Below are 25,651 nucleotides of genomic sequence, written 5' to 3'. Positions count from 1 at the left end.
ATCTATCCCACTTCAGCTTTGGGGCGCCATATCTGGTGTTACAGGCTTTTGAATATTGACGTAAGCAGAAATGGTTCCAGGCTTCTTGACTGAAGGAACTGGGTCACACAGTAAGTCAATGTTTTCAGCTGAACATGTGACAAACACAACAGTCCACATCCTGAACTCGTTCTGACAGCTACGAGGCAAACGCCGACTGATCCGGCTCCACCGTGTGGAATCAGACCGCACATGTGACGGTTTCCGATCTGCAGCTTGTTTTCTCACCGTGAGCAACAGTTTGACTTTAAGAGTTTGGACTGACGTGCTGTTCTGAGCGTTGGATCTGGACAGTTGAAGGTTTGTGTCACTCCAAACTGCTCGATCGCTCTCATAAGATCGACTGCGATCTCCACCAGCTCGGCCGGTTTGAGCAGAGAGCAGTATCTCGTGACTCGCTCTGCTTATTTTAACAAGTCTGTGTGTCTGCTGCCGGCCTGCTGACAGACTGCAGCGGCCAGCTGCTGCTCCTCTTTCATAAAGTCTCAGCTCGTAACTGAGAGGTGAGATGTAGGCGGCAGGAACCTGGAATGTAGAGAAGCTCCTGATAGACTCCTGATAGGACTGTTTAAACCCGGAGCTGTGAGCGAGTAACCTGCTAATCACCTCGTCCATCAGCAGCAGTTATTGTGCAAACTCTGGATTTCCCCCAAATTCAGGTCCCGCTGTGTGACAGAAAGAAAGAGATAATGCCGTGTTTACAGTCATCAGTCAGCTTTCATGCCACTTTTCTCCCACAGTAGATATCTGGTCCTGCAATTTAAAAACTCCTCGTCATATAGAAACAAACACACGCACACACACTTTCACAGACCACACACACACACACACACACACACACAATCCTTTAAACACACTGAAACACAAACCCACTCCGGGCTTTTTACAAGCAGAGTGTGGAAGATTGCATTGAACGAAGCCTTCGTCCAGCTGATGGGGAGAAAAAACCCAAATCTCTCGTGATGTCACTTCCTCCATGTCGTGTCCTCACGTCACTTCTCTTCTATTTTTTATTTTTATTTTTCATTTTTTGGAATATGTGTGGAATAAAATCTGTGGTTGCATTTTTGGTTTGCTGATGACGGTCAGTTTTGGCGGATCTGTTATTTGTTAAATGATCTCGCTGACAGAGAAGTCGATTTGTCTGGAATGTGGCGGACGCGTCGCTGTTGGCTCACATGATTCCCCTTTGGTTTGAAGAGCTCTGTTGTTTTACAGCTGCGATCTGCAGGTTTTGTCTGACTGAGCCTGAAGATGAACCCTCACGGAGACTTCAGGCTTCTCCAGATGCTAATGTTTCCTGAGAAGTCTTTGTAGCTTGAATAAAAGGAAATATGTTAGTCGAGCTCAAAACCCAGATGTTGAGTCATAATCAAAAACACTGATAAACATGATTTGTTTTAGCTGTACGCAGATAACGTCACTGTGTTGCAGGCAAGCAAACGCTGACAAGAAACTGTGTCAGTGTTTGCTTCCTGAAGCGCTCCTGTAGTGCAGCAGGAAACAGAACCAGTACAGTCCAAGTCAGGGGAACCGACCCTGGAGGGGCTGGATGGTATCACACCAGCTTTAACCCAACAAAAGCAAGGTTCGATTCCCTGCAAACAAGTGTCAAGATGGATTTTTGTGATGAAAATAACGTAGTTTTTGTGGCTAAACCTATCAAATTTTAGCCCGTTTTAAAAATAAATGTACCCTCCGAGGCATCAAATTGGCAGACCAAAGCAGACCCCCAGTATACTGCCTTCTGTCTAAATCTGTGGACCTAGCTGCAAAAAGGACGGCCCAGTTAGCGGCTTCCTGCCCATTACAACATCAATGACAATCCATAAAATGTCACAACATATAAAATGATGAATAAGCTTTATATTAAACATAACAACGCTGAACTGACACTGAGTTAGCGACCAGCTGGTGAGGAAAGGTGGAGCATATTAGCAGCTAACATGCTAGTTCTCCTGCAGGAGTTGGTAGAGACCAAACACAGAGCTCAAAGAGAGTCCACCATATCAACTGAAGAGTCCAACACCACTGACCTCTGATTGGAAACAAACTCACTCAACACAAATAAATCCACTTTTTTTCACTCTGCTGTGAAACTACAGTTTGGTGGGTTGAGATTTCTTCCTGAGAACAGAATGTGTGGAGCGTAATGACGCCACAAGCTGCTCAGATAAACTAAAAAAGTGTTTTAAATTACAAACATCCCACAAAACTGCAGCAGCATCTCATTCTCAATCAGCATCATTTTCCAGGATTTTAATATCGTTCTTGTTTTCTCAACTGGAATCAAAACTTTCCACATTTTTCATGTGTGCAGACGTTTTCATGTCCCCAGGAAACCTGTCAGAACCGCCGTTGCATCACTTCAACAATAAACGGGCGCCGCTGAGAGAAGAAGCCTTCTCCTCGGCTCAGCAACCAGCTTTTGCAGACGTGGGGTTTCCGCTCCATCAACAGAGGTATTAAACACGAACGGCGGATCGGGACCGCTTTAATCGCCAAGTATAACAAATGTGCAGGAATTTGTCTTGGTGACACAGTAACTCAATGACTGCCTCAAACCCTCCCGCACTCCCCTCGCTTACATTTCCTGCCGTCAGTCAGTCAGGCAGGTTGGCGAGCACGTTGCTTCTGATCCTTCAGGTTTTCTTCTCCATCTGGTCTTCATTTCCCTCTCAGAGCGTTTATCTGGCTCAGTCTCAGAGAGGGCTCATTTCTTTGGACCGGTCCGACTGCCTGCCTCCCTCTGCTCTACAATTACACCCTCGGCAGCGACTGACGCCGTCCTGTAAACATGAAGTCGGTGTAGCTTCAGTCAGTTTGACCAGTGACACATCTGCCATTTATCAGCAGGTGTCATCTGTTGTTGTCAGATATGTGATGTCAGAAAGTGAAGTGATACTTACGATCTGCCTTCTGAGTCTCAAACACTCGTCCTCTGTACATTCCTGTAGATGTGCTGTCATAACTCACAGACGGAGAACAGCGTGGGCAACTTGAATTCACATTTACGGATGAATCACAAAGTTTTCAGCTTCCATAGATCGGTTAGATTCTCCACAGGTGTCAGTTGGTGAGTCCCGACCTTGGAAGCCAACAGTCTGCCGACTTAAAGACAGAACTTTGTTGGACAGGAGACATTCTGTTCTGATCCGATCTGTTCTGTTCTGGTCTTCCTGCCCACTATTGTTGGGTATGTTTGTTTTCTTCATGCTGCTTCCTACAACCTGAAAGTGTCTCCACCTTCTTCAGTTCAGTTTTCAGCCCAGGACAAACCCCGGAGGACAGAAAGCGCTCCCAGTTTGGAAGCCCGGTCTGATCTTTCGTTTACTTGCTGTCACTTGTCGCTGTCGCTGTTGCTCGGTCACTTCAGGGTCCGGAAGACGGAGGCCGGTGTTTGCAATGAGCGGCTCTAACAGAGTCGTGGTTAATCTGACGCTGTAGCAGCCAAACTCTACTCAACCTGAACCGTTGGTGAATCTTTTACAACTTTTGGCAAAAATGTTGTTTGCTCTTGGTGACTTTCAGCCCGGAGCATCAGTTCCAGCCGTCGCCCTGCTGGAGTCATGCAGAGCTGGAGGTCCGTACCTCCAACAAACAAAGTGAACGTGGGTATCACGTTTCTTGCGTCACCTCTGTGGAATGAAACGTCGACGCTGCACATGCAGGACGAGGGGCCGCGGGTTAATCACATCAGCCAATAGGGGGGCTTCTGATGAGAGTCACAGCCAATTAGCTCTCAGGCAGGGTGCTGCCGGGGAAACTGTTACCAGGACGGAGCGGTTGGGGGGGATCTAATTGAGTCCAAATGGTTGTAATTCATCCAGTAAAGGGCAGCCATGGGTTTAAATTCTCAGCGACACCCACCGTCTCGTGTGAACTCAACCCGCTGCAGACTGCAGCTGAAGCACACCTGACTTCTCTAACGGTGTTTTTCTTGGCGGGAAGGTTCAGGTTACTGGTGTCTCTCTTTGTCTTCTAGCCTATATATTACAGCATTAAACTTAATCCACATATACATCTCAAAGTCTGTTTTGCATGTAAGAAATACTGAAAAAGCTTGTCAGATATGTTTTTGTTTTTCCCAGACAGCTTAACTTTCGCCAGTGAAAGATCAACATTACGCTTATTAATTGTTTTAACACATGCAAAGAACCACAAAGACAAATAACAAATGGAAACAGTCAGTAGTTCACCCGGTAACTGCTTAGACTGTGGCAAAAGACTGACAAGAGTAACTAATGGTTAAATAATCTGTAATCAGTGATTCAGGAACAGAATTATGATGTCTCTGGTGGTGAGGCTGTAAAACGTTGGACTCCAATCGAGCAAACATTCATGTGTGGGAGAAATGTAAAAGTCTCGATGGGGTTTCTTGAAGGGTGTCGACTTTCTCCAGACGCCATAAACAAGAAGTCTGGGTGCTAAACATCACGTGGCCGTACGTTAGCATCTACACAGACATTTACAGGACGAGCTGAGTGAAGCTAGTGAGTCTCAGAGCCAGAGATCAGCTCCACTGTAAACTGTTTACTCCGCAGACGGAAGACGGACGTTTCAGCTTTAAACCCGACCCGCTCACCTGAGCGCAGAGCTGCCGGGCCGTGTTTACACGCTGCTCCGTGCGAGATAACACACACCATGATTTACGATCACACCGTGCAACACTGAAACCGCACAACCTCCTCTGCTCTGCTGCTCATTTGCACAGGGAGGATCGTCTGGAGTCAGTATTTGTCATGTAAATATTGTCACCTCAACTGCCATTCAAATGACATTTGCATTCAGGCTGAATGTAGGTCAGTCAGTCAGTGGGACGTCTGCACGGCGAGGGGAGATTAGTGCACGGAGCAGCTGATGAAGACGTTTGTTCTGAGGGGATCCGAACAGCAGGAGGACCAGCGAGACCGACCTCACCTGAGCCTCTGAAGTCAAGTTCTGAAGTTGTGTTTGTTGAAGTTGTTGAAGTATTTCAGTGCTGGAGAGATGGTCCTCACATCAAGCTGAGCCGTCTCCGCCGCAGAAAGACACAAATATGTTGGAAACCAGAGCTGGCTGGTGTTTTCACTTTTGCTCAAAAGGTAGAAAACAAACAACCAGAATGCATTGCACCACACCGGAGGGAAAAACACTCCTGCCAGTGATCAGTTTTGGCCATGAGTCAGTTTTTCTGTGGTCTCGGTTGTTGTTTTTTTCATAAACCGTGAGGCTGACCCCAAAACACACTCGACTCCAGTTGCATCTGTCTTTTGAAACAAGCGTGGCAGCATCATATAAATTAAGATATCATTTCGATAAAGTAACAAACACTAATATGGCTTTAAAACAACACCTGCAAAACATCTTTTGTTTGGCAGCATTGGAACTTATAGGTGAGAGACAGAACGAGTCACACATGATAAAAACACTCAAACATGGATTTTGATGTCATGAGATCTAAAGAAACGTCTTCCGGACGTGACAAACAAGAAAAGTCGTCTGTTACCAGAAGTTTGAGAAGTTTTCGTCTATTTTTGACGTTAAAAACTGAGCAAACATCATGACTTTTGTTTTCAGGAAAACAAACAATCTGCAGACATCAGAAGCTGTTTTTCTCTTCGATCCATTAAAGTCTTTCCATCCAGCTCAGGTTCTCAGACCCGTTCAGCTGAAAGCCCGTTTTGGCAGGGTTGATATTCTTTCCATGCCCTATACGTCGGCGTGCCCATTAACCTAATTATCCTTATTATGGCTGCAGTTTGAGTTCTCCACTTCAGAGTGCAGAACACGGTTTCACCTCCGGCTGTGTTAGAAAAGGCTGTTTAGATTTCTTCCTCCAAACTAAACAGTGTTTGGAAACCTTTTTCTGATCGACCTCTGGAGTCTTCTGTTTTTAATTTATCGGCTTGTTTTAACACTTTGAAACTCCGGGATAATATAATAAAGTTTTACTAACTGTATTACAGGTAGTAAAAGAATAATAAACAGCTACAGATGTGAGAAAAATATCTGGCTTTGGTCAAAACAAGTTGAATGAAAAGTATCAAATACTCGTCTGTGAGAGGCTGAAATTCAGATTTCCACTGTGACCAACAGAAGACTGACGGCTCCGTTTGCTTTCAGACGGCGGCTTGTGTTTTAATGGTCAGTGAGTCGCGGTGGAGATGAACAGGATAAGAGAGAGACGACGGGAGGCGGAGATGCTCTGCAGACCAAAATGTCTCTTTCTCCTAAATGCATTTCATCTCCTCCTCCAGGCAACGGCCACTCACATCCTAATGGGAGCTTATGAGAACATTGTGCACTTGTGTAACAAGATCTAGACTTTCAGCTGAAGGTGCACGGACAGAAAATGTTCTCATCTTCAGAAAACTGTCACATCTATCTGTATCCAAAGTGAGAAAGACGATGGTTAATCTGACAGGTGACGATGTTGGGAACAGGATGAGTTTGTGTGTTTCCGTGGAAAACAACTCTTGCGGTTGTTTTGACACGCAGGAGATGTCGCTGCCTTTTCTAACCTTCTCTACGTTTCATGTTTTGATAGTAAGCTCCAAACTGTTGCCTTTCAGAAGAGACCAGTATCACGACTCAAACCCAAAAGGTTCGGAGGCAGTTAGAGGTGAACCCAGTGTGACTCACTGGATGTGGTCCGACGGTATAAACCTGCCATCGACCGCGTATTTCACTCGACATTTCTCCCATCTCTAATCCCCGTCTCTACAGCAAACAACAGCCTCCGAGCCAGCAACCACTGGGGTTTTTTCCATTGGCACATTTGGTCTTGCTGATTTGCGTTACCGTTCCCAGATTAAGCCGTGCCCCAAATGGGCCGGTGGTGACTCGTGACCATGGCCGACCCAACACAGGACTTCCATTGTGACGAACTGACACGTGTTTATCATGGAATTGGCTCAGCTTCATTGGCGGCGATTCGTCGATAGTTCTGCACGGAGGAAGATTATTTACAGCCGCTCGTGTGTCCACTGCTCAAGACAAGCGAGTGTTTAGTTAAAGACCCACCGTGAACCAGGTAGCTCCACCGTCGCCGCATCTTTGGCTTTGTGCCGCCCAGGACGATTATGGTTGGATTAAAGAAATACAGACAAGCCAGAGCGTTCTCTCCCCTGTAGCAGAAGGATAATTGGTTTGGTCTGGCTGTGTGAGACTAGAGGTAAACCCACATTTGAAAATAATCATGAGCAACATTTCCAACCTGTGGCTCACCTTTACTCTTCCTGTGTTCTTTTTTTTTCATTGAAGGAAGGTTTGTTTTGTTGGAAGGGAAGGACGTCTGAGAGATGGAAAAGTTTACGGCCCCTCCAAGAATTTACTGGTTTTGACAGAATCCATGTTTGTATGCTTGAGTGGATGTTTGAAAACCAGTTTAATGCGCCTGTAACCTTCTCAGACCTCCGCCACTGACGATGACAGTGAGCGTTTCTGACAGCTTCATCTTTTCCCTGCACAGTCCAAGTGACTCTGAGAGCTCGGATGATGCCGCTGTAACCTTTACGACTCTTCAGGCTGAGGCCAGCGGTACAAACACTCCAGTTGTTTTCTCACAGATACACGCCGATGTGCCGCCTTTTTCCAACCCTTTCCATTTATCCATTAGTCACCACCGCCGCAACTCTGCCGCTGCTGCCAAGACTTCTTCTGGCTTCACGAGCTTCAATTTCAGCAGTTTTGGGTTGTTTTGCTTTGAACTCTTGAAATCTGAGGCAGTTTGTGGGAGGGTGGTGAATGAAAAAGCAAAAAGGTCAGAGGCGTTAAATGTTGTGTCTCTGAGCCGAGGAGGTTCGGTGTGTTACTGAGGTCACGTGTTGGGATGCTTGTTATGTCTTCTGTGGAGCTTAATGGGCTTTTATGACTCGCTGCTTTTGTCTGAGGAATTGGATTGTGTGTCGTCTTCGGCCCGTCTGTGCTTCCACCTGAGACGAGACGGGCAGCAGAGATGTTTCGCTGTACGATTGTTAAATGACAAGTGATGACGTGGAGGTCTGCAGATTTATATTTTACAGCAGCACGGTACCAAATCATCGAAGGGATGTATCTTCCCAAAGTTATATATTCCAACTACTGAATGAGGTAAAACAGACTGAATTTTTCACCAGGTGATGATAGAACCAGTAGCATGACCTCATGTAACCTGCCTTCTTTTCAGGGTTTCAGGTGTTGAGTTATCCGAACACCTCTGCTCGTTCAGTCTCTGTTTCCTCTCATGTTTATATTCCTAACACCCGTCATTCTCTCTCTCTGACCCTCAGACGTACATCGGCTCCATCCTGGCGGCGGTGAACCCTTACCAGCAGCTCCCCGGCCTGTACGACCGGCCCGCCGTGGAGACGTACAGCCGACACCACCTGGGTGAAATCTCGCCGCACATCTTCGCCGTCGCTAACGAGTGCTACCGCTCGCTGTGGAAGAGGCTGCAGAGCCAGTGTGTCCTGATCAGGTGGGAGGTCGTGTCCGTGTGTCTCTTTGAATCAAACTTTGAAACCACAGTGAGGGATTTTCCCAACTTTTGCTGACTTGACAGTGACTGACTGACAACACACTCTTCTTGTCAGAGGTTATATGGAGCCTCTAATCGACCCGTTTGAATAAAGTGTCGTGGTCTTACACTCGTTTGATCGCTCTCCCGTCAGTGTGCCAAACACTTTGATCTAGCTCGAGCGCCCTGGGCAGTTTGGCTGCAGCTCTGAGGATCTGAGCGCTACATGCTACGACACACACACACACACACACACACACACACACACACACACACACACACACACACACACACACTGAGACTATCTCCATCCTCTGTGCGCTACGTTCCTTCCTCACATCCTTCCTCTTTGATTTCAGCCGGTCGACTTTCACATCCTCAGTCGCTCCATTGTTCCATCAGACAGACGGAGACGTTCTCTTCCCCCCGACTTACAAAAGAAGAAAGTTATTTTTACATTTCAGAAATGATAATATTTGGCTGGCGTTTGAGCGAAGAGCGGATGTGGAGGACATGGCAGTGTTTGACCCTGTGGGAACTGTTGTGTTTGTGGTCATCGAGGTTTCCTGAACGCACGGCCGCTGGACTTCATACATTCCTGAGGGGCTGATATGGTGTCAGAATATACTCAGAGCACAGAGGATTATGTAAGAACGGAGAAAAACTCATGAAAGAACTCACGTTCGATTTAAAAATCCATAAAGCTAAGACACTGATCAGCGCATTATCAATCAGTCTACATTTGACTGAACGAGTGAATAGGTCGATACAGTAAGATGAGCCACATCGACCTTGTTTGCTCTCCTTTTGAAACAACGTTTGTCCAGAGAAACCTGAACGTTGTTGTCTGGTCTCTGGTGGTCCAAACGATCTCAGGTCAGGGGAAGTCAGCAGTTACTGACACTCAAGGATTAAAGCTCTGATGTTTCAGCGAACATGAGGAATTTGGAAAACCAAGATCTAAAGCAGAGTAAGATGAAAACACCTTTTAAGAGGTGGGAGGAGGAGGAGGAGGTGGAGGAGGAGGAGGAGGAGGAGGAGGTGGAGGAGGAGGAGGTGGAGGAGGTGGAGGCCTGAGTGTTGCAGTTTTCTGACAATTAGCCTGCATTAGTTTACTGCCCTGTTCGGCCCGGTTTAATTGGCGGTGCAGTTAACGAGACACACATGTCCCCTTTTAAACTTAAGCTGCTTTGATTTTATGAAGAAAGCTGAAAGTGAGCGGCGGCGAAGCTTTTCATGGTGAACGTTCAGAGCAGAAGAAGTGGCACACGATCACTTTCAGAGAGAAACCAGCTCTCCCCTGCAGCTGAACAAGACTACTGACAGGGATTTTCCACGACATCTCAGGCAGACAAATACTTATAATCTCCTAATCCTGCTTTGACAATATGATGGTGGGGCTTCATACGTGGTAAATACAGATTAACCACTTTGCTGTAATGTGTCTAAACACGTTGTCTGAGCTCTGACAACAGCCCTGCTTCATGTGCAGGTCTCGTCCTCTGGTCCGAGTTGCCTTCGTGCTTCTGTTCGGGGCACAGAAACTCTTTTGTCCTGCAGGATGTTGTGTCGGTGGGAGAGTATGCAGCGCGGCGCACAGCGAGGCGTAAACACAAACATGTCATATTGTCGTAGGAGAAGTTCCTGAGCGCCACAAAGCTGCCATTCTGTCCACAGAGACGCAGTGCTGCCACAGATCTGCTCTGTTCGTCCTCACCCCGCTGAGTCCTGCTGCGTTTCTTCCCTCCAGCGTTCAGCCGTCTCATCGTTTGTACGTCTCTTCTTCAAACTATGCACAGAAACAGATTCTTTTTCAGCCTCTCCTGAAGCCCTGGAGTTTCTGAAAACACTTAATTTACCACAGGATCTGTAACTGCGTGACAAAGATAAACACCAATTTGGTTGCGTAGTTTTTCCATGACAGCAGCGGCACATGAAGCCGGAGAGGACGAACCACAGACCGCAGCCGTGACCTTTAACTGTCTCAGCTAAAACACAACCTGGTGCTTTACTGTTCGTAAGAACAGAGCAAATGACACAGTGAGCCGACCAAGACACACACAGGAAGGACTGATTATCCTCTTCTAAATCTGAGTATCTGCGTTACGTTTGAGGTCAAACATTTCTGCTTTTCAGCTGAAAGTGAACCAGGACAGTCGGGCTGCCGGTCATCGTCTGACTGATCGGCTGCTTTAAAAAGCTGCAAATAGGGAAAGAAACATCATTTTATATTGAAACGGCAGAAAATCAGACGGCTGCGTCCAAATGTTTAGCCAAAATAACCATGAAAATAAAAGATAAGACACTGATTTTTGTCATTGTAGTCGTACATGTACATTGAGTTTGGTGTCAGAGACCAGCAGCAGAGAACAAGATATGAGAACATGAAGATGAATATACAGTTAAATAAACGGGAAGGTAAGACAAGGCAGCGTCTTCTTCTCACTGTATTTATTACAAATAATTCATAGCAACTCCACAACAACTGGATTCATGTTTTAAAAAACAACATTAAAGCTTTCAAAGTGTTAAAAGTATTTTGCAAATGAACAAGTTGTTGCTTTTTGATTGTTTTTGCATGGACACATTTATAAATATTTTATACTTATTCACTCTAGTTAAAGTCTGAATGCATGAAATTAAAACCTGCATGTTTAAATATATTGACTACATGACACACAGCAACAGTTGGAGCAGAACCGCACATAAGTCAACAAAGTCTGAAATAAATAAATATTATTTTTGATGAATAACGACCGTCTTAAACTCAGATGTGCTTGAATGTTGCTTCCCTCTGACCTGTTTTGAGAGTGGCACCTTTAAACCCTTCCTTTAATTTCTGTTTTACTGCCTCTGAGTTGGAAATTAGCTGTTAATTGTCGCCCTCGAGCAAGGCATTAAAAGCTGGCAGCTGCACCCGTGGAGCTGCAGCTGAGTGAGTATGAAGGGAGGAGAGAGGACGTGTAGACCTGATGTTTAATCATCAGGAAGGTTTTTACAGGAAATTAAAACATTTTCATTCATGAAATTAATTCCCTCTAAAACCAGAGAAAACATTCAGCAGTTGCAGGTTATTTTCTGTTTCCTTTAAAACCCTGCAGGGTGGAGCAGTGACACCAAACTACGTTACGTACGTACATTAATTAAATGTGTAGCAGTTTTGTTCTGTCTCAGACTTTGTAACTCTTCTACTTCAACTTCCTCCTTTGCTGCTGTGATAATTACTGCAGCCACAAGAGGTCGCTGCTCACGAGAGGAATGTTATGTGTAGTAATAATAAGCTGCGTTCACAGTCGACTTTGTCTATTCTGATGAGGACGAGCTGCAGACGACAGGAGAAGACGGTGAACTGTATGTTGAAGCAGGAGTGAACAGTTTATATGAAAGAGTAACTCAGTCACAGCCAGACGCTGATACCTAAAGTTAGATTCTGGGTGGAGGATCACTTTAACACTGAGTCAGAGTCCTCCCCGGCTGCCACAGTACGTGGTCCGGTTCACAATTATCTCTGACACACACACACACACACACACACACACACACACACACACACACACACACACACTTTTCCTGTTGGTACCCTGAAAAACACCAAAGCCACCTCACAGCGGACCCTCGTAAAACATGTAACATGGCAGCGCCCCCACCCATACAGAGAAACGGTCACCCCACTGTGTGTGTGTGTGTGTGTGTGTGTGTGTGTGTGTGTGTGTGTGTGTGTGTGTGTGTGTGTCTGTGTGTGTGTGTCTGTGTGTTAGAGGAAGAGGAGCTATAAATTGCAAGCTGGCACTTTCAGGCGAGGCAGGAAGCTTTCTCGTCAGATTTAGGGATTGTGGGTAATCAGATCCAGGCAGAGGGAGGCAAATGAAACGGGAGCTGGTGTAAAAGAGGAGGAGGAGGAGGAGGAGGAGGAGGAGGAGGAGGAGGCAGAAACCAGCTCTAACACAAGGCGTCTGCTCATTAATGCTCAGTGTGCTGCTCTGCGTCCTCACTGATGCAGATACCTGCCTGCGTCGGGCCACATGACTTTAATGAAACGCCCCCTGCTGTGTTCGTTCTGAACCGCCAACGAAGAAACTGCTGGAGAACCTCCAAAAGCATCCTCAGCACACAGCGAATGCCACCATGGCAGATTTCTTTTATGGATAATAAAGCAATAAACAGGAGATTCAGACGTGTAATTGGAAAGTTTTCATAACCGATTGGTTGTTACAGCCATGAGAAGTCTCAAAGCTCCAGCTGAGGATTCACAACTTTATTTCAGCAGCTCCATAAAGAAACAGTCAGCTCAGAGCTCTGACCCCATCCAGCACCTTCAGGATGAACTGTGAGCCCGACCCGATCAGCAGGCCCACATGCAAAGTTCTGCAGATTTTAAAACAAGTAAAGTTGCTGCTTCATCTCTGTGTGTGTTAAGATCACAGTTTGTAGTTTGTTGTTCAGTCCAGTTGACTACGATACAGAACCTTCAACGATACATCGAGATTAGATTTACTGCTGCGGAACTTAACATGTATTTGAACCTGCTGAAGAAGATTCTTGGTTGTTTTAATAAATGATGTTGAAATGATATAAAATGTTAAACCGTTAGTGTTGGACCTCGCTAATGATCCAATCTGTCTGAACCGGGTCAATATCAGAATCACGTTCAGGAGGGTTTCAGCTGGAGGAGAGGGTGGAGGTGTTACAGCTAAGCAAGACACCACCGTTCAGGACTGTGTTTCAGCATTTGCAAGTGCAGAACCAAATGTCGACTGGTGATTGGGTTTAGTGTTTTGAATGCTTCCAGACAGAATTCTCACTTTAATTTGTCTTTTTCGGGGTTTATTTATTAAGAAGATTTTAAAGATTTTGAATGGAAACTTTTAAATACTGTATCTCCATTTACTGGGCTGAGAAACACAAACTGCAAAAAGTGTTTCTTCAGTCCAAATATCAGTTTGTTGGAGAGACTGCAGTCAGTACCGGCTCTCAGAACTCGGCAGTTTCTCGTTTCTTCGCACCACAAACATTTCGGCATTCACCAAAAAGACCTCGGTGGTTTGATCATCAGCCCAGTTTCTAATTAAAAACATCTGCTCTGGTTTGTTTTCAGATGCAGCTTCATTATTAAACTCTGTTATTACCTCAACCCTTCAAAGAATTTTTCATTTGCGAAATTAAGACTTTACGGTTGATATTGTTTTGACCGGCTGCCGTGGTGTCCGAGCCCAGATTTGATTAGATTACAGAGCGGTGGGGGTTTTATCCTGCAGGGTCGGCGGCCCCGTCCACCCGGCGGTCTGTCCCTGACCTGCTGACCTCAGAGACGCTCGTCAGGCCGAACTCAAGACTCTCCAGCCTCGTTAATTACTCCGGCATCTGGGGTCACAGACGCCCCGCAGCAGAGCCCTGTGAAAACATACCTGAGAGGTTTCCTCTCGGGGTTTGGAAGGATTTATCAGCGTCATCTGCGCCGTGAAACAGATTATTAATCTGACTGTGACCAAAGGAAGGAATGCATCGCAGAGAGGAAACATTCCCGTCCGTGTTGGTTTTACTTGTAACCTGAGACGAGCGCTTATTTAAACCTGAACTTTTCTTGGTTTGTGACTAATATTGTTTTTGTTTTCTTGCCTCGCAGCTGATCTGCTTCGTATTAGACGTTCACAAGAGTCTAAGAGCCTGAAAACAAAACAGTTTGGTGGTTTCTCTTCTCTCATGAGGTGAAGGTCACGTTGAATTCCCGGTTGTTTGTTGAGCAGAACGAAACACAATCAGTGTTTTACAGTCTGAAAGTCTCAGTAAGAAGCACATGAGAACAGAGTTACTGATCAGGATTATTCTGAAGTGCAGCAAACGTCAGGACGCCGACAGAGAAACTGAAGATGTTGTGATGTGCTGGACTGGACGGAGAGGACAGATCACCTGCTGAGGGATTCTTCATGCTGGTTGTGGAATTTGTCTCTAAGCCTGTTGTGAACTGAACTGGGTCATTCATGTTTTATGGCAGTTTGTCCAACAGTTGTTTAACTCTGGACCGAAGTGTTACTCTGATGCACGGACTCGTCTCTAGATTCAGTCGGCTGGCGTGACTTCAGATCTGAGCGTTTGACTAATTGACTTGTGAAGTTGTAATATTCCGACCCGGCAGACGTCAGCTGTGCATTTTAACAAGTCATTCAATCTTAAATCTGCTTTAAATTCTCTCTAAACGAGCAGGTAGTTTCACTTTTCTACAGGAAGAACTTCTCAGTCCTTAAAAGCAGATTAAATGACGTGTGGACGATCGTCTTTTTCTCTGTCCGTCTCAGTTTCTCCTCCCCGCAGAAACTCTTTCTACTCTTTAACTCGGTCTGCTCCTCGGTACAAAAGGCCCGGCTGAGGTCCAGACCCGCGAGGGCAGTTTGTCCAACACGCTCAGTCGCTCTGCTGAGGACTCCCTCCTCCCGGCCTGTGGGGGGGTTTACATTGGGTGGCAACAGCATGTGGAGAGCCAGGGATTAGTACAAAGGCAGGGGGCTGTTTAGTGTGTGTGTGTGTGTGTGTGTGTGTGTGTGTGTGTGTGTGTGTGTGTGTGTGTGTGTGTGTGTGTGTGTGTGTGTGTTACGTTGGCATGCAGCCAGAGGTCTTTCTAAACGAGTTACATTTAGCAGGCCCGTCCAGATTTGGCCGTCACCGTCGTCTAAGCTATTTAAATGAGTTACACACACCGAGCCTTTTAAAGTGAGATCCAATCCCTGTAAGAAGGCCCGACCCTCTGTTGGAGCGAGCCGCTGGAGACGTCTGTGGCTGAATTTACTGTTTCTCTTCAGCTTTGATAATGAAGACGCACACAAAAAACCACTGCAGCCTGAGATTTAACTCTTACGTCTTACTGACTTGGAGCTGCAGGCCGAGGCGGTCGGCTCTGCAGAATCTTTCCCTGCTCGTCTCCTGAACGCTGCGATCAATAAGCTGAGCGTGTGGAGGTGAAGATAAAACTTCCAGGTGTGCTGGAGGGAGACGGGTTAACTTGCAACATTTCAGAGCCAGACATTCACCGGGCAACAAAAGGATTCAGCAGTGAAAGGATTAAACACAAAAGGAGGTGAACCTGGTTCTGACCTGAACACAATATTGACTTAATACATCAAACCCCACAAAGCACACATGTATTCACAAGGCACGTTACCCCTGGTTAGTTTTCCACACTACAAAGTGAACTCAAGAGGTTCAGACAACATAAAGTCCTGTAAAGTTCAGTCAAGTTCATATAGATCAGCTTTGTTAATAAATAATATTCCACTTCATGATTAAAGTATTTAACTTCCTGCTGCTCGTCACTTTTCGCTGCACTGATTTGGACGACGATCATGAAGGAGATAAAGCCAGACACTGTACATTATAAACATGTTTAACTTTAAATTTTAAAGCTGCAGCAATCAAGTTTCAGCCACTAGAGGGCAGAACAAGCTAACAGACGCAGCTTCTGGATTGTTTTATGGCACAAAAGAATCTCCTTCACCTTCTCAGGTGTCATAATAAAAGTGACAGATGTGTTGATGTTTAAGAAAAGGTCACAGACTGGTATTTAAAGAAGTGAATGAGCTGAACCCTCTCTGACTTCATGTTCCCATGTAGGGCATCTAACCCGCCGCCCGCCCTGTCATAACATCTGTCCACATGTGGAGCGTGGTCACGTCTGGATCTCGAGCCAGACACCCCGAGAGTTTACGTTATCTCAGTCCTGCTTTCTGTCCGTCAGGAGAAAATGCCTCCGACTCCTCCAGAGACGTGAGCGATCGCGCTGCTGCGCGGCTGATGTGTGACATTCAAGTTCAGCTTTATTTATAAAACCACCAGACGGACGACGAGGCTAATGTGTTTCACTTCAGGTGCAGTTTACGTAAAGTTCTCAGCGCCAAACACTCAGACTTCTATTTGAAACACGACTCTAAAAGTTTTTGCTGGAGTGATTTTTAAACCAAACATCTCAGAAAGATTTCTGAGTTAATCGTCAGTCGTTCAGTTTTGTTTGGATCGTTCTCGTCTTTGTTTGGCGTCTGTTAAACTCCTTCTCTGCTCAGCCTCGACTCTTTCTTTGTGCTTTGAAGAACTTCACTCTGTGTTTTTCAGTTTTCACTACTTCATCAGTGGTAAACTCTGCGACGGCCCTGCAGGGAGCCACCCAGCCATTATCCCGATGAGGAGTCCAGCTCCTGAATCACACCTACTGCCATGAACTGTTTACAGACGGGAAAAGCAAAACGCTGACATTAAAGAAGCCGTAGAGGATTTTAAAATGAAGTTGAGCTTCATCCGTTTCTCTTCCCTGAAATGTGGTCAGAGGAAATGTTATTGAAAACTTTTATTTAAACCACAGTCGCTGATGGTTGCTGATGTTTTATAGCTCTTAACTTTCACCCCTGCTGAGTCGAGTCCGGTCCGTGTTGATTAGTTTGTCTTCGGGGACAAATCGAACCTCCTCAGCTTCTCTCAGTGTCGCTGTAACGACTCTGCAGGTGAATTATTAACCAGGTCTCAGGCTGTGCGGCTGCAGGTTGCCAGGTTCATGTTGAATGTCAGTAGCGGAGTGTGAGGAGTTTCCTCCAGCCTCACACTGTGTTCACTGAGAAAACATGATGTCACTGTTAGTGTTAATGAACCGTATAAATTCTCAGTGATGGAATGTAATTAAGTACATTCAAACAAATGCTGTGCTAAACTGTGTTAAAGCTTTTCTTGTTTGATTTTATTCTGATTATTAGTCAGATTTAACTTTCCAGAAAGTTTAAATGTTCCTCTACAAATGTTCCCTTCTGGAGATTAAAGCTGTTTCCCGTCACACTGATCGTCTGTAATCCTGAGTGCTGCTGATGTGATGCTGCATCCTGGATCTCAGTCAGCAGCTGCTCAGGAGTGTTCGGTCGCCATCTAGTGGTGGATGTTTGAAATATTCACCCTGAATATTTATCTTTCCCATGATGTCATCAGCTGTGTGTGTGTGTGACCCAATTAGTTCTGAGTTCAACCTGGAGCACAAACAACCTGCAGGCCGACCCAGTTTCACCTGAATCTGATCTGCGTGTGGGAGACAAACAGTTTACAGATGTTTTCAGACGTGTGTCACATTTTCTCTCCTCCAAACATCTTTTTCTCAGACTTGAATTACTTCTCGATGTACCTGTTGGGACTGCAGCGATCTGCGTCCTGAAACATCTGAAACACACAGTAACAGAAGCAGAAGACGATGAATAATCTTTTTTCAAATGAGAATAATTTCTGTGCCTTGCTAAAGGGTCTCCCAGAAGATCAGTCATCTAACCGCTGGTGTGTTTTCTCCCCTCAGTGGAGAGAGCGGCGCTGGAAAAACAGAAAGCACCAAGCTGATCCTGAAGTTCCTGTCCTGCATGAGCCAGCACTCCCTGGAGGTGTCGTCCAGAGACGGGACGTCCCACGTGGAGGAGGCGCTGCTGCAGAGCAGGTAGTGATTCAGGGGTTTGAATGATAGCGAGAGTTTTAATTAGCAGAGAGCTGCCGGTTAATGATCCTGCTTCGTCTTCACGCCACAGTCCCATCATGGAGGCCTTTGGAAACGCCAAGACGGTCTACAACAACAACTCCAGCCGCTTCGGGAAGTTTGTCCAGCTGCATTTCAGCCAGAAGGGCAACATCCAGGGCGGCCGGATCGTTGACTGTATCCTTTAAAAGCTACTCAGTATTTAAGTGGCTGCGGCTTCGTTTCCTCTGCAGGAAGGAAGTAGTTGAAGTTTGCAACGCCGCTTTTAAGAGTAAAGTTATTCAGGACGCGATGGACGAGGAGGCCAGAGAGATTCTGTTAGAGATCACAGACAGTGAGGGATGGAGGGGAAGAGTGATGAGTGCAGGGTTATTATGATGCTTATGTATGATTAGTATGAACTCAGAGCTGATGAATGTTGCCTGGCTGTAGTTTCATTGCTCGAGTTGTTCTGTTGGCTCACAGAAGGTTTAGCAGAGTCGTGAAGTGTGAAGCTGTTTTGTTCCTTGACCGACACTTTCTCTGACCTCAGACCTCTTAGAGAAGGTGAGTGTGTTTCGTTAAAAGCTTCATCCTTCACCGAGAGCGTCTCTCAGTGGCGACGGCGTCACGATGTAGAAACAAAAGTCTCAGAACCTCCTCAGAAGCTTCTCGCAGCTCGTCTGCAGCCCGACCCTCCTCTACTCTGAGAGGTGTGAAGGGAGCTGATGGAGAAGCGGTGCAGGAGGGAGGACACGCTCTCTGTGAAGGATGAAACTACAAACATCAGACAATCAGAACATATATTTTGGTGCATGTCAGTGTCGATATTAAGTTGAGTTTTGTTTCCATACAGAACCGAGTGGTCCGACAGAACCCGGGGGAGAGAAACTACCACATCTTCTACGCTCTGTTAGCAGGAACCAACAGCCAGCAGAAAGGTGGGTCAGAACCGAGGTCCACTCAGCTGACTGTAACAAACAGCTGTGACGTGGTGCGTTCAGGAGAGGAGGACATTTTGAAACGTGTGTCTGTGTTGTGTGTGTTGTTGCAGAGGCGTTCGGACTGAGCCAGCCCGACAGCTACCACTACCTGAGACAGTCCAGCTGCAGCGCCGACAAGACAATCAACGACCACGGCACTTTTCAGGATGTTCTGGTACTGAACACACCGGCACTGTCACCAAATCATTTAGAATCATTTAGAACAGGCAGCACGGTCGCTCGTTCAGGCCGTGTGGGTCTATCCTCATTAATCGTTGAATAACTTTGTGAATTTATTGTTGCTGCTGCCGAGGAGGAAATGTGTGTTTGTCGGCAGGATTAAACAAAAAGTACTGAACAGATTCTCGGGTCTCTTGACCACCGTGTTCTCCAACATTTGTGTTAATTTCTCTGGGAATAATCTGGATCTTGAGGTGCAAGTGGCTCAAATTGATGAGTGAGTACAATCAGCTGCACATCTTTAATCTGATTATGGGTAAACAGTTATTAGTGAGAGTGATGCAGAGCTGAAGGGTTTCATATTGAGACTGTTGGTCCATTCCTCTGAAAACCACAGATATGTTGAAACTGTTTCCAGGTTCTGTCATCACAGATACGACTGGAAAATGTTCCTGACGTCTTCTTTAACAAAGCGTCCAGTGGTTACATGCATTAAAACGTTGAAACCCCGTCTTGAACACTGCCGCTCCTCCTCTGAACCAGAGAGTCGGCTGTATATATTTCTGAATATTTTAATCGTTCTAAATATTTGATCCTGGTGAGACTGAGAAGTAGAACCAGTGGTGCCAAACCCAAACCAGCACATCGGTCCAAACCTCCTGAAGACAGACTGTGACCAGCGGCGGCTCTCACAGAGAATTTCAGTCTCGACCCAAAAGAAACAAAATCAGCTCGTGAGGAATTCATCTGAGCAGCGAGAACACAAAGCCGTGACTCAAGATTTTTTGTAAATCAGCTTCTTCTGTGTTTGTTTGCGGTCGACAGGGCTCCATGAGAACCATGCAGTTCACGGAGGAGAACATCGGGGAGATTCTGCGCCTCCTGGCCGGGATCCTCCACGCCGGGAACATCGAGTTCATGACGGCCGGAGGAGCTCAAGTCTCCTCCAAATCAGGTCAGAGAGTTTCTCCTCGCCTCCGTCCGTCCTTCATGTGTTCTGCTGTCACTTTAAAGGGTTTGACCTTTGTGTCACGAGCTCGTTTGGCCCCCGAGGTCACATTAAAACCACACTGAACAAATGCAAACATGTTTAATATTCAGGAGGTAAAGGTCACGCCTGAAGGCAGTTATTGATTATTTAAAATGCGATCAGGGCGACATGTAATCACTGGCTTCCCTCCTGTGGTTCTGCCGGACCGAGCTGACTGGATCAGAAGCAGGAGGACACTCGACAGAACTTTCCTGCATGATTGAATAAATAAACCACTCCAGGATAAAGTCTGAGGAGTTTATTTCAGTCTGAAATCTCAGGTGATGAGTTTTGTGTTGTTCCTGCAGCTCTCAGCCGGACGTCCGACCTCCTGGGGCTGAACTCGGATCAGCTGGCCGAGGTCCTGACCCACCGGTCCATGATCCTCAGGGGCGAGGAGATCTCCACGCCGCTCACTGTGGAGCAGGTTGGTACACTCCAGTTACACCAGTATGATAACCACCAGTCATCTCTACAAACCATCCATCCATCCATCCATCATCTGTACATATTCTATGTACGCCGCTTAATCCTCTGCAGGGTCGCGGGGTCTCTACAAACCATCTCTGTTAACACAGAAGATGCAGTATGACTGGGTTGTTCTGTAGAGGTGTGTTTGTTTTGTTGACCCTGACGTCCCTGCTCCTGCTCAGGCGGTGGACTCCAGGGACTCGATGGCGATGGCACTTTATTCTCAGTGTTTCAACTGGATCATCTGCAAGCTCAACACGCGCATCCGGGGCAGAGAAGACTTCAAGTCCATCAGCATCCTGGACATCTTCGGATTCGAGAACTTTGAGGTGTGTTTGCACGGGAGGAGACGCTCTGAGGATCGTTAGACTCATTAACCCAATACGAATTAAAAGTGAGGAGGAGAAAAAAAATCTCAGGTTCATTAGATCAAATTAAATCCCTCACACGCTCAATTAAACCCAGCGACGTGACCTTTTATTCCCCGGTCCCGAGGTCTCTCATTGTATTTTTAATCGTTAATGAAGAATTCAGTAAACGCACCTCAGGGATTCCTTGTTTTTCACTTCATTAACTCTCCGTCGGTGTTTTCTGTGTCTGTTATCTTCCCCACAGGTCAACCGCTTCGAGCAGTTCAACATCAACTATGCAAACGAGAAGCTTCAGGAATATTTTAACAAGCACATTTTCTCCCTGGAGCAGCTTGAATACAACAAGTAGGTGGAGGATGTTTACTGCTGATGGAAGGTTTTGTTTTCCATCCAAGTCACCTGATGAAGTTCATTAGCTTAATGATTTTATAACAAGGCTTTAGAGTCAGTAACATGAATGCTGTCAGCTGCTGGCTAATCTTCCCTCAGACGGAGAACAACAAGAGGCCTGGAGTTTATTTCAGAAAAGGGTTGAAATTGTTTAATTCCTTCATTTTATAAATATAAACATTAATATAAACATATTAATATAATATATAATATAAACATTAAGCTAACTAAAAATAATTAAGATCAGAAGATGCAAAAACAAGGCAGCTCTCTGCTTTTGGACAGTTTCAGGTCAGTTTGAGTTTTATATTTTACAAATTCTGTGTTTGGATGAACTTCCCAGTCTAGTTCTGAGTTAGTGATTTCTACACAATCTCTTACTGAACACATTAAAACATTTGAAGACTGAAACAAGAGACTGAGCCACTGCTCAGCAGGCTGTGTGGAAGAAATTTAAGATTACTTACTTCTCCATAATTAGCTGCTGACAGGCTAGTTCTCGACATTCCTGTAACTCAATAATATTTATAGTCTTCGGTACAATAGAAACTCAGATTCTGGTCCAAAGTCTCACCTGAAGTTTGCCTTTGTAGCAGTCGGCTCATAACGTCACATCATGCTGCTTTAGTCATGTTTCATAATGGAGGGATGAAGTTAAAAAACTGAACAGATTCCACATGAAATAAATTTGAATCTAACACGACACTCAGTCCAAACCTCCAATAACGTGTGTTAGCTCGAGGTCCTTGTTGTTGGACTTTCCTGCACACACACACAAGTCTAGCGTAGCATGAAAATGAAACTTCACCTGTTCACCTCACCTGTTGTGTTTGTCGTCTCCTGCAGGGAGGGGCTGGTTTGGGTCGACATCAACTGGATGGATAACGGAGAGTGTTTGGATCTGATCGAGAAGGTACGTCGGTCATGATGTGATCAGTGATGCTGGTCTTGATAAAGACTGTTCCTGTGGTGCATTTTAAAATCTACGATTGACTTTTAGATGAGTGATGAATAGAGAGGTGGTGTTGATGATGCTCAGTTTTTTAGCTTGTTTTCTAACAAGAAGGAACAGAAAAGGGCGTGTGTGAGAGAAAGGACTGATTTTAAGGTTAATAGTAAGAACTGAGATCAGAGAATTCGAGCGCAGAAACAGGGGTGAGATGATGATGACAGGGGTGAGATGATGATGATGATGATTATGATGATGATCTGTCCACGTTTCCATAGAAACTGGGTCTCCTGGCACTGATGAACGAGGAGAGTCACTTCCCCAAAGCCACAGACGACACCTTACTGGAGAAGCTGCACGGCCAGCACTCGGTACGACCTCCTCTGCTTCATATCAGTGTTCATCAGGGTGCTGACGCTCTGCTGACGGTCCAGCCCGGTCGCTGGAATAGATAATAAAACTGTTTCTGTTCCTCTCGCTGCAGAAAAACTCTTTCTATGTGAAGCCGCGCGTTGCTGTGCACTACTTTGGAGTCAGACACTATGCAGGAGAGGTGAGACAACGTTGTGTTGTCACAGATACTTTATGTTCCTCACAAAAACACTAAGATTTAAATTTGAATAGCTGCAAATAAAACCTTCCCGTCCACATGATGCTGCTGTTGTCTCTCCTCCTGTGTCTCTCTGACGCCCCCTGCTGCCTCGCTGCAGGTGGTGTACGACGTGAGGGGGATGCTGGAGAAGAACAGAGACACTTTCAGAGACGACATCCTCAACCTGCTGAGGGAGAGCAGGTCGGTCACGTCTCTGACGTTTGCTTCTACACTTCTACAGCTGTGAATCGAGTATGAAACTGAGCTCAGGGCTGAATGCCTTGCTCAGGGGCACGCTGGTCTGACTCTACAGGTTTCCCAGGATATCAAAGTTAAAAAGCTTCAACTCATGAGAAGATTTCTAGAGTCTGATCGATATTATTGGCCCATCTCAGAAGTCGGAATATATGAAAATGTTTATTTTAGAGAATATTATGCAGAAATGATCCCGTCAGTATGTTACAGTTATTAAATGTATTAAATGTTATTTTGTCTCTCTGCACTGATATCATTTTGGATATAAAACTGAAAGATATCATCATTGAATCACTGCAAAAAACTGCTAGTTACAGCTGATTACAAAGCTCTCGTGTTGAGCTCATTCAGTCGCATGTCTTGTGTCTGTCTTTGTCTCGTCAGGTTGGACTTTGTCTACGACCTGTTCGAACACGTACTGAGCCGGAACAAACAGGACACTCTGAAGAGCAGCGTCAAGCACAGACGGCCCACCGTCAGCTCCCAGTTTAAGGTCAGTGACGGATAAACATGTGGACTGTGGATTTGTCCTGTTCATTAGAGGTAGAACAGGATCAGGACCTGCCTTGTATGGACACAGTTTGGCTTTGGCTTAAAAAAGCTACTTTTACTTTGTAGTATCAGTAGTGATTGTTGTAGTATCAGTAGTGATTGTTGTAGTATCAGTAGTGATTGTTGTAGTATCAGTAGTGATTGTTGTAGTATCAGTAGTGATTTCAGTAGTATCAGTAGTGATTTCAGTAGTATCAGTAGTGATTTCAGTAGTATCAGTAGTGATTTCAGTAGTATCAGTCGTGATTGTTGTAGTATCAGTCGTGATTGCTGTAGTATCAGTAGTGATTGCTGTAGTATCAGTAGTGATTGTTGTAGTATCAGTAGTGATTGTTGTAGTATCAGTAGTGATTGTTGTAGTATCAGTAGTGATTGTTGTAGTATCAGTAGTGATTGCTGTAGTATCAGTAGTGATTGTTGTAGTATCAGTAGTGATTGCTGTAGTATCAGTAGTGATTGTTGTAGTATCAGTAGTGATTGTTGTAGTATCAGTAGTGATTGCTGTAGTATCAGTAGTGATTGTTGTAGTATCAGTAGTGATTGTTGTAGTATCAGTAGTGATTGTTGTAGTATCAGTAGTGATTGTTGTAGTATCAGTAGTGATTGTTGTAGTATCAGTAGTGATTGTTGTAGTATCAGTGGTGATTGTTGTAGTATCAGTGGTGATTGCTGTAGTATCAGTAGTGATTGTTGTAGTATCAGTAGTGATTGTTGTAGTATCAGTAGTGATTGTTGTAGTATCAGTAGTGATTTCAGTAGTATCAGTAGTGATTGCTGTAGTATCAGTCGTGATTGTTGTAGTATCAGTAGTGATTGTTGTAGTATCAGTAGTGATTGTTGTAGTATCAGTAGTGATTTCAGTAGTATCAGTAGTGATTGCTGTAGTATCAGTCGTGATTGTTGTAGTATCAGTAGTGATTGCTGTAGTATCAGTCGTGATTGTTGTAGTATCAGTAGTGATTGTTGTATCATCAGTGGTAATATTGTCAGTAACAGGAATGTCTGTGTTGTTTCAGGTCTCTTTACACTCCCTGATGGCCACACTCAGCACTGCTGACCCATACTTCATCAGATGCATCAAACCAAATAAACACAAGGTGAGTGCTGATCTAACGCGCGCACACACACACACACACACACACACACACACACACACGCACACACAGTGTGGGAGCACTGAAGTGTCACAGTGAGTGTGTGTGAATCACTTGTCATTTAATAATCAAACAGTCCTCCCCCACCGACCGACCGACCAGGAATGAGGGGTGTCGGGCCCCTCCGGTGCCCTTTGACCCCGGGTTGCCTAGCAACAGGCTGGAGTGGTGCAGTATGTGTGAATAATGTACACAAAAGATACTCGGGACCGTGTGGTGGGATTGTAAATATAGTAGATCAATCATGAATCAGAAAACTCAACTTACAGCTCGTCTTTGTAAACTATTACAGAACTGAACTCATGACGACGTTGTACAGAACCTGCTGATCAACACAAGGTGTGAATCAGCTGATCTGTGGTGATGAAATGGTTGCAGGACTGTTCTGGGATCCTATCGACGTCTGTCTGGACGCCACGGCGACTCATTAGCAGCATCACTGCAAACGTCACATGTGTAAAAGTTTAAGGCGAAATCCGATTGCTGGTGTTAGTGATTATTGATCGGCCGGGTCGTCAGCGATGGTTTGTTAATTGGCTGTCCGGTAGAAAACTAATTGATATGTTAAGCAGCTGCCTGTGGAGGTTTTCTGAGAGTTTTCTGCTACATGTCGAGGTTTCCTGTGGTACTTATCCAGCCGATGTTGCTCCTGAGAGTCATGGAAGTCGTGTCAGCCTGGATCATACTGTCAGGTGTTCATGTTATTCTGTCCACACTACACATTCATTTACTGGGCAGATGTGGCC

The 25,651-nt window shown here is 45.4% G+C and overlaps 1 protein-coding gene across 2 annotated transcripts in view; it reads left to right on the top strand.

Annotated features, from left to right (window-relative positions):
- Nucleotides 1–25,651, top strand: part of myo10 (myosin X) — a 95,870-nt gene that overhangs the window by 44,619 nt on the left and 25,600 nt on the right. For both annotated transcript variants that reach the window (XM_037082940.1, XM_037082941.1), the window contains exons 4-19: nt 8,292–8,479; nt 17,829–17,963; nt 18,052–18,176; nt 18,532–18,545; nt 18,835–18,919; nt 19,033–19,136; nt 19,967–20,096; nt 20,480–20,598; nt 20,825–20,971; nt 21,258–21,358; nt 22,250–22,316; nt 22,631–22,723; nt 22,837–22,905; nt 23,063–23,145; nt 23,584–23,692; nt 24,768–24,848. In XM_037082940.1, the coding sequence (XP_036938835.1) occupies nt 8,292–8,479; nt 17,829–17,963; nt 18,052–18,176; nt 18,532–18,545; nt 18,835–18,919; nt 19,033–19,136; nt 19,967–20,096; nt 20,480–20,598; nt 20,825–20,971; nt 21,258–21,358; nt 22,250–22,316; nt 22,631–22,723; nt 22,837–22,905; nt 23,063–23,145; nt 23,584–23,692; nt 24,768–24,848 (1,650 nt within the window). The remainder of the gene's footprint in view (nt 1–8,291; nt 8,480–17,828; nt 17,964–18,051; nt 18,177–18,531; nt 18,546–18,834; nt 18,920–19,032; nt 19,137–19,966; nt 20,097–20,479; nt 20,599–20,824; nt 20,972–21,257; nt 21,359–22,249; nt 22,317–22,630; nt 22,724–22,836; nt 22,906–23,062; nt 23,146–23,583; nt 23,693–24,767; nt 24,849–25,651) is intronic.

Source organism: Acanthopagrus latus, chromosome 21 (genome assembly GCF_904848185.1).
Source record: "Acanthopagrus latus isolate v.2019 chromosome 21, fAcaLat1.1, whole genome shotgun sequence".
NCBI classification, from domain to species: Eukaryota; Metazoa; Chordata; class Actinopteri; order Spariformes; family Sparidae; genus Acanthopagrus; species Acanthopagrus latus.
The sequence above is the reverse complement of the archived record's forward strand: the minus strand, read 5'-3'. Positions and strand labels throughout refer to the sequence as shown.